We start from the raw sequence: 7,777 nt of genomic DNA, 5'->3' as shown, positions 1-7,777 counted from the left end.
GCTGTTGAAGAAGGCGGAGGATCGCAAGGTGACGCTGATGCTACCCGTGGACCACGTGTGCCACACGGAGTTCAAGGCTGTAGAGTCGCCTTTGGTCACGGAGGGGGTGGACATTCCTGACGGCTACATGGCGTTGGATATCGGCCCCAAGACGATTGAGAAGTACGTTGAGGTTGTACGGAAATGCAAGAGCGCGATCTGGAATGGCCCGATGGGTGTTTTTGAGATGGAGCCGTACTCGAAAGGCACCTTTGCGATCGCGAAGGCGATGGGCGAAAGCACGCAGGAACTGGGGCTGATGAGCATTATTGGCGGCGGTGACAGCGCGAGTGCGGCGGAGCTGAGTGGCGAGGCCCCACGCATGTCGCACGTGTCGACCGGTGGTGGGGCGTCGCTGGAGCTGCTGGAAGGCAAAGTCCTCCCCGGTATCGCCGTGCTGGACGACAAGGAGTAGAATACGGGCTGCGCTGCCAACGTGTGCGTTTCTATGATTTGGGGTTTAAGATTACGTACGTGGTATAGGAGTAGCAAAAGAGAGCGAAGCAAAAAAGAAAAAAAAACATAAAAACAAAAACAAAGAAGGGGGCCGGTGGGATGAGAGGAGAAGAAGGTGAAAAAAATAGGAAGGAAAACTTTATTGGGTGTTGTTGTGGGGGGTTTGTTGGTAGCCTTTTTGTGTTGTATGTTCTTGTTTTAGAAGACTGTAGGATTTTCTTCTTATGCTCTCGTAAGCTTGACACATTTTTTGCTTTTATTATTGTGTGTGTTTTTTGAGTCGGTTTTCGAAGTTGCTTTTGGGCATGTCGTGGGATGTGTTCAGCAAGCCACAGATCACAGTTTCTTGGCCTTGACCACGTCTTGGTGGAGGAAACGGATTTGGACGTAGCGCTCAGCTGCAACTTCCACTTTTTTTTTTTTGACGACGCTGAAAACATGGAGCGGATGCGGCCCACACGGAAGAATGATGAAGCTCCACGTGCGATGCTGAAGGAGGCTAACGATTGAAGAACAATTCAAACGCCTTTCGCGTTGATTACATAATAAAAGTAATAAAATAAAATAAAGTATTACTATATTTTTTCTTTTTGTTGTTTTCGCTGCTAGTTGGTTTGTGGCGTTTCTGCACGTTGCGCTGCGGCTGCTGCTTCTTCCGCCTGCGGGGCTCTCCTTTTTTTTTTTCCTTTTGGTAAGTTTTTTTTCTTTTTTTTTATTGCTCTTTTCGTTTGTTTCTTCCTTTTTTTTTCGTTAAGCTTTTTCGTGTGTGCGAGTAGTGTCTTTTGCTGCCAGCGAGGGGTCTCTCCGCCTCTGCCTTGTCGTATGACGCCGGATGCCGGGCTGGCCACCAGGTCTCCCTTCGTGTTTGTGGAACAGTTGCATGAGGGACAACCGTATGACACCATAACGTTTCCGGATGCCTTTGAGATTTTACCGAATAGCTGGCAGTACAAGTCCGCTATGGGCGCCGTGCCGAGTGCGAACTCGTCTACAGTGGCGGGTGCAAGCAACTCTTCTCAGAGCAGCAGCACGTGCTTGTCATCGCTCAGTAGCGATGAGGAGCACGTGCTCGTGCTTCGCGGGCTGCATGAGGAGCAGCGGCTGCAGCTGGCACGTCGGGTACGGGAACGAAGAGATCTGCAAATGAGGTCGGGACAGATACCCCTTGACGCGTGCTGCCGCCAGCCATATGTGGTGAGTGTGGTGGCGAGAGAACTGACCGCAGAGGGGCGGCGACGTGCGGAGACGCGGAGTGTGCCGCATATTTTGTGGGCAACGAGGAACAGAGCGTTAACCGCTTTTTATGCAGAGCAGCGTCGCCGGTGTTTGCTTCTGCTGGCGTCACGGCTTCAGGAGCGGACGGAGCTGGAACACTACGCAGGCACCACGCGGGACAAGCTTCGGCTCTCTCGAAAAAAGCGGCTCTGGGCGTCCTATAAGGAGAATAAGAAGTCTTTTTTTTCTCCCGTTGCCGCTGACGAGTGTGAACCGGATAGCAGTGATTTCCAGTACGTCCATGTACATGGAAGGTAATGAGCGAGAGCAAGTCTTGGAGGAGAGCGTGTGACCGCTCTGCACCTCCCGCTTATGTATGTAAAATGTTTCTACGCAGTTGGATGGAGAAATGTGTGAGAGGGCAGCGGTGTTGGCTCTGGATCTTCTTTTTTTTTACTGGCTTGGTGGCCGTCTTCTTCTGCCTGTGTGTCTGTGTTTTTGTCATTTTTTCACCCTGCGTGGCTGAGCAGACGGTGGCGGAAAGCCAACGAAGGCGCAGAGGTCTGAATTGCAGCGTGGAACCCTCTTGCGTACCCCACAATGTTTGAGTCAGGACGCGTTGCGGCGCAGCTTCCTCGCTCTCCTTTGGATAGGCTTGGAGTGGCGGGGATTGGACGGCGTCACGGCGAGGTGGGTGCCATCGGTGTGCCTTGCAATGCGTTCGTTGATTTGCAACGGAACAAGACTCGCACACCATGCGGAGGGTGTGTGTGCGAGGTCAATGCCGTTGGACTTGTGCCAAAAATTGTTGATGCCTGAGGGGTGACGCACGTAGGCGTCTTTCCCGGCATTCTGGCGGGGTAAATAAATGCCCCGCTGCAGTTTTTTTTTTGTTTGGCGAGCGGCACTATTTGACGCCGTGCCTGTGCGTCTGTGTGGGGGGGTTCAACGTCTGCCCCATGCACGAGTTGGGTGGGCGTCGGTCATTCATGTCATTGGAGGTGGCATACTTCCATGAACAGTAAGGGTGGGTATGTTTCCATTGAAGTTGCTCTGCCTTTTTGCCGTGACTTTGACGTTTTTTTTTGTTTTGTTTTCATGGATATGGTAGCCTCTGGCAGGGCGCAACTCTGGTAGTGGTTGCGTACATTCTCTTGTGGTGGTTCTCCAGCCCTGTTGTCTCATCTTGCCCCCCCTCCTCCTCCTCCTCCCTCGTCCTTGTCTTCTGCAGCAGTACGTAGGTGGGGGCGGAGAGAGCGTCTGGGCACGTGTGCGTGTGTGAGAGACAGGCGGAAATGATCCCTATCAAGGTAAAGTACTTTGAGGAGGGTCCCTCATGGACGGAGAAACGCTCCTCGGCGCCATCGGCAGCGGCGGTGGTGGCGGGGTCAACATCAACGACAGGGGGAGCGGCGTCAACGTCCGTGGTGAAGGCCTTCTCGGTGAGCAGTATTGACCTCAACGGGGGGCTCTCCTCGCTGGGAGAGATGGAGAGTTTCAGCAACGCCTTGGCTGCCGCATCGCCTTCGTTTGTTTTTGTCCACAACGCCACGCTGGCGGCACGGCAGCAGATGATGCAGTCGTCTTACGTGCGCAAGATGTACGGCATCACCGATCTTGTGCGCTACGAGCCGCGGGAGGGGGGCGATCGAGGCAGTCTCGCACTTGTGCGCTTTGGTGTCAGCTGTGATAGCGTTGATAACGCCGCCAGGCTGCTCGACAACAGCCACTACAGTAGTGGGATTGTCCGCTTCTTTATGATGCTGCAGGTACGTTCCTTCGCGGGTGCCTCAGTGACGATTGCCGCGTTGTATATTGATCCTACCGTTATGCTCTGGGAGCGTATGGCGGTTTGCACGAGTCTTTTCCCGCATCTTGCCAATTCGGAGCTTCTTCTGCTTGTTTCAAACTTGTTCTTTTCGCCGACAGGCGTGTTAAACGCGGAGAGGAGTGTGGAACTGCGCGCCGTCTGCACGGCGAGGGGCTTCAACGACGCCGCGGAGGAGGCTGCAGAGAAAGGCGGCGGCGGCGGGCAACAAGAGTGGTCCATCTGGGTGAAATCGTCAAAGTTTGTCGTGACGCATCATACCCACGAGGCGGCAGCGCCGTCGGCAGCCGCAGGAGCGTCGAAAACGACGCCAGCCATTACCACCGTCACGCTATTGTCCCGTGGTGCGACGACAATTGCCATCCCGCAGCCCCGCAGCGCGAAGAGCGGGAACCAGCGTGGCTCGCCGACGTCGACGTCCACCCCGGCCATCATGACGGATCCTGCCATTCTAAGCGCTGAGGCGGCTGGAAAAGGAACCATGACAGCGAAGAGCGGTGGGAGCGTCATCATTGAGCGGCTTTTACAGCAGCAGCAGCAACAACAACTGCAGCAACAACAACTGCAACAGCAGCAGCAGGCAGCGCCACGCTGGCGGACGTCGCATACATACACGTTGAAGAACAATGATAAATTAAACAGTCATGAATTGGCGTTTGATGTTTCAGCGCACTTCTCGTCTGTGCCCGAGTTGGTGGAGGCGCTGAACAGCAGGGCGATTTACTGGCCCGCAGACTACTGCGTGGTGCACAGCGTTATCCTCGCAAGCGACAATGTTGGCCAGGGTGACAAACGTGTGATGTTCCGCCGATATGCCCGAGAGTACAAGAACGGGGCGGCCCTGCTATCGCAGATGGTTTTACCGGGTGGGAATGTTGCGTTCACCACCGCTGCGAACACTACCAGCAGCAACGTCCATGGCACCGTACAAGAGGTGATTGCGGAGAAGGCATCGTGGCTGAAGCGTGTGGTCACCGTGACAAACCATGCAAGCGGCGATAATAACGGTGATGATATCCCTCCATTTCTTCCCGGCACATGGGCACTGAAGCGGGAGGAGGAGGTGCGGAGCCGAATCTGGGACATCTCATGGTGCACCGTTGTCTACCAGGTGACGCCGCGTGAGATGAAGTTCAACATTACATCGGCTGTTGGGCTTGGCAAAGACAACCTTCAAAAGGCCGTTCAGTGGCTCAACCTGCGTTCACAGTCGAATGCAAAAGTTACTCACGAAAAGGAGAATCCGCTGCGGAACTACGCGTACGATTACGCCCTGTTGTTCTCCATGGAGCTCCAGGGGTACTACCTTATTGCGGCCACCCATGTGCCATGCGACATTGTGGCTTGCCGTGCAGCCGCGTGAGCCGCCAATGATCTGAATGGTACCATCTGATGAGAGGAGGGGCGACGAGGGAGAAGGAGAAACAGGAAGCAAAACTGAACAGAAGACAACGAGAAAGAGAGCGAAGAATGAAAACAAACGGCGGAGAAAAAATAGAAAAAAAAAAAAACGAAAACAAAAATAAAAAAAAAAGAAATCGGGGAAAGAGGGAGATGCGCATCTTTTCCAGCGGAGAAAAGTTTTCCAAACAGGTGTGTGTAGACTCACATGCAATGCAGTGAAGAGTTGTTGACCCTGCGCATGTGTATATCCACATATATATATTGGAATACAACAGATGACGAGATTATTGTTTTTTTTCCCCCGCCTTTTCCGTTTTCCTGCTTCCTTTTCAGGAAATAACGGGCATTCCGTTGATCTTTGCGTCAATATATGGACGCAGCTTGACTTCTCGAATCGTACACCCGTATTACTTGCTGACTTTGAGGGGACGGGTGACAGCTAGGACTATAGACTTGGGTGCCTCGTTGTCTATCTGATAGCATTAGTTAGGCGCGGTAGCGGCCCCAGCAGGAGTGGCGAATCGACTACTGACGCCACATGGGTGTGGCTGTGCGGAATTCAACTTGAACAACGCTACCCAAAAAAAAAAAAGTCATTACTTTGCGAAATGGATACTACCGGTCTCTACCGGTTGCGTATCGAGGCTGTTGAAAGGGCGGAACGTATTTTAGAGCGTCACGAGGCTGAGCTGGTGGCGAAAGAACAGCTACTGGAGCGCGCACTTGCCACGGGAATGCAGCCGTGTCAGGATGACTGGCAACAGCGTGTCGAGGCCGCACTCAGTGGGGTTCGCAAGTGCGATGATATCTACCGCAGCAACAGTATAAGTGGTGGTGGCGTTCTCACGACAACAGCAGTGTTAAAGGAGTGGGAGGATCTCCTTTCACGATTAGAGAAGCATGCGGCACAATGGAGACGCAAAGACGCAGAGATTACCGCTCGTGAGCAAGATGTGGCGCAGCGTGAAGCGGCGCTTGAAAAGGAGCGTCACTGGCTGCTGCAGGAGAGGCAGCGCCTCACGAAGTCAGAGGAGGCTCTCTCTGCAATGCGTGTTGCCGTGGAACAGCGCACGCGTGGCCTCAACATTCGTGAGTCGGAGTTGTCGGCACGTCACGGCCGGGGTGTGGAGGACGAAGAGAATCACAAGGCTGCTCGGATCATACTGCAGGAGAGGGAGACGCAGTTGGCGTTGGATCGGGAGCGGTGTAACCGTCTGCTTGAGGCATTGTGCGAGCTGTATGGGCGGCTTGCGTTGCTTGTCTAACCACACTCTCAGTGACTGCGACAGAAGAAGAAATAGTGTTGATCTTCTGCGGAGGATATGAAGACATATATATATATATATATATATATATATATATGCTGCCGTTGCTATATCGGTATTCTTGCTTTCTCTCTCCTTCTCATTGGATGCGTGTGCGTGTGTTGTCAATTCATCGCTTGCCTCTTTTTTTTTTTTTGTAATGGTCCTCTTCTTTCTGCTTCTGTCCTCGGTAAGCGTGTGGCTTCCGCTTCCTCTTTGACCTGCATTTTGTCTCGTGTGGGTGGGCGGCCACTATCAGCGAATGGAGGGAATTGATTGGCCGCCGCGGCTACTGCTGGTGCTACGGCGCCACTTGGAGCAGGTAGAGCACCCCGAGTTTCCGCGGACCCCGCCACTCACCACCACCGCCACCCAAAGGACCGTCCTGACGTTTCTTCTTGACGCTCATGAATGCGCCCGGCAGCTCTCAAAACTATCGGAGCCTTTTGTCGACTGCTGTCAGAACCTTGTGCTAGACACCATCGAGCAGTGCTGCGCCTCTTCGTTCCTCTCGTCGAGGGAGCGACGCGTCATTAATCTTTTGGCGGTGCAGTGGGAGAAGCGGTCGGAGGGGCGGCACGGGCTGAAGCGACGCCACAACGACAAGGCCGCCATTCCACCAGCCACATCGTCACATAAATGTGCGGCGGTGCTACCTTTGGAGTATCTTCTTCGCTTTTTCCTGGCGCTGCCGTCTATTTTAGCTCACTATGACAAACTTGGCGGCTCCACCATGCCTGCATCATACAAGCAGCCACTATGGGACTACGTGAACGCCATTCTTAGCATCATGAAAGGTATGGAGTTTGTTGACCCCGCCGCGTATGTTCTTTTGAAATGAAACGCACAATATGTGTATGTGCGTGTCTTTGCATTGTCCTACGCCTTTTCTTTGGCCATTTAGTGCGTGTCTGGTGTGGCGGTTTCTAATGCGGTTTCCGCCCCGTGAGTGTTGTGGCAGATTCTCGGTTTCGTGCTGGCTTCACAGAAGTGCCTTTGCGAGACCTTTGTTTAAGCACTAGAGAAAATATTTCTTGTCTGCTTGTTTTTTGCTTCTTTTTTTTTTCCTTGCAGGCTGCGGCCTGTGGGTGGAAAACTACCATGAGCTTGGGTCCCGGCAACGCATGTACTCACTGCACATTTATCAATACTCCTGGCCGGGTACGTTGTGCCATGTGCTTCCGCAATATTCGAAAACGGGCCCGTGACGATGCGACAAAAATTGGATCCGAATTATGTCCGCCACAACCACCAGCGAACGTACAACAGGAAGAGCCACAAGTGGACGTGGCTGTGCCGACGCTCTTCTCCACGGCTGCTGGCCGGCCCGTCGCCGTATCAGAGGCCGCTCTGCATACTGCTAGGGAGCGGCTAGACGCAGAGGACGCACAGATGCCGTCAGCGCAGGGCCTCAGGGACGTGGCTGTGCCGACGCTCTTCTCCACGGCTGCTGGCCGGCCCGTCGCCGTATCAGAGGCCGCTCTGCAGACTGCTAGGGAGCGGCTAGACGCAGAGGACGCACAGATGCCGT

The 7,777-nt window shown here is 53.7% G+C and overlaps 6 protein-coding genes across 6 annotated transcripts in view, besides 5 other annotated features; all 6 read left to right on the top strand.

Moving 5' to 3' along the window:
- Nucleotides 1-37: 37 nt before the first annotated feature.
- Nucleotides 38-454, top strand: TraAM80_06916 (phosphoglycerate kinase; the record flags this gene model as incomplete). The annotated part of the gene is made up of 1 exon (XM_029383738.1): nucleotides 38-454. One exon carries the CDS (start codon nucleotides 38-40, stop codon nucleotides 452-454), a length of 417 nt encoding a protein of 138 aa, XP_029236396.1.
- Nucleotides 455-544: 90 nt separating this feature from the next.
- Nucleotides 545-581: a microsatellite.
- Nucleotides 582-1,039: 458 nt separating this feature from the next.
- Nucleotides 1,040-1,067: a microsatellite.
- A 250-nt stretch (nucleotides 1,068-1,317) lies between these two features.
- On the top strand, nucleotides 1,318-2,028 carry TraAM80_06915 (uncharacterized protein; the record flags this gene model as incomplete). The annotated part of the gene is made up of 1 exon (XM_029383737.1): nucleotides 1,318-2,028. The coding sequence occupies one exon, from the start codon at nucleotides 1,318-1,320 to the stop codon at nucleotides 2,026-2,028; it is 711 nt and encodes a 236-aa protein (XP_029236395.1).
- Nucleotides 2,029-2,890: 862 nt separating this feature from the next.
- Nucleotides 2,891-2,929: a sequence feature (GA-rich).
- A 76-nt stretch (nucleotides 2,930-3,005) lies between these two features.
- TraAM80_06914 (uncharacterized protein) lies at nucleotides 3,006-4,901 on the top strand (the record flags this gene model as incomplete). Its single annotated transcript, XM_029383736.1, has 1 exon — nucleotides 3,006-4,901. One exon carries the CDS (start codon nucleotides 3,006-3,008, stop codon nucleotides 4,899-4,901), a length of 1,896 nt encoding a protein of 631 aa, XP_029236394.1.
- A 126-nt stretch (nucleotides 4,902-5,027) lies between these two features.
- Nucleotides 5,028-5,076: a microsatellite.
- A 474-nt stretch (nucleotides 5,077-5,550) lies between these two features.
- TraAM80_06913 (uncharacterized protein) lies at nucleotides 5,551-6,207 on the top strand (the record flags this gene model as incomplete). The annotated part of the gene is made up of 1 exon (XM_029383735.1): nucleotides 5,551-6,207. One exon carries the CDS (start codon nucleotides 5,551-5,553, stop codon nucleotides 6,205-6,207), a length of 657 nt encoding a protein of 218 aa, XP_029236393.1.
- Nucleotides 6,208-6,272: 65 nt separating this feature from the next.
- Nucleotides 6,273-6,304: a microsatellite.
- A 204-nt stretch (nucleotides 6,305-6,508) lies between these two features.
- TraAM80_06912 (uncharacterized protein) lies at nucleotides 6,509-7,087 on the top strand (the record flags this gene model as incomplete). The annotated part of the gene is made up of 1 exon (XM_029383734.1): nucleotides 6,509-7,087. One exon carries the CDS (start codon nucleotides 6,509-6,511, stop codon nucleotides 7,085-7,087), a length of 579 nt encoding a protein of 192 aa, XP_029236392.1.
- A 260-nt stretch (nucleotides 7,088-7,347) lies between these two features.
- TraAM80_06911 (putative DNA repair protein BRCA2) overlaps nucleotides 7,348-7,777 on the top strand; it is a gene marked incomplete at both ends in the record, with an annotated part of 480 nt that continues 50 nt past the window's right edge. The window contains one exon of the mRNA XM_029383733.1: nucleotides 7,348-7,777. This exon is cut by the window's right edge and continues 50 nt beyond it. Coding sequence (XP_029236391.1) covers nucleotides 7,348-7,777 — 430 coding nt within the window.

The sequence above is a fragment of the Trypanosoma rangeli genome, assembly GCF_003719475.1.
Source record: "Trypanosoma rangeli strain AM80 chromosome Unknown Tra_15.4_contig_00267, whole genome shotgun sequence".
NCBI classification, from domain to species: Eukaryota; Euglenozoa; class Kinetoplastea; order Trypanosomatida; family Trypanosomatidae; genus Trypanosoma; species Trypanosoma rangeli.
Note: the sequence above shows the minus strand (reverse complement) of the source record. Positions and strands in the feature narration are given on the sequence as shown.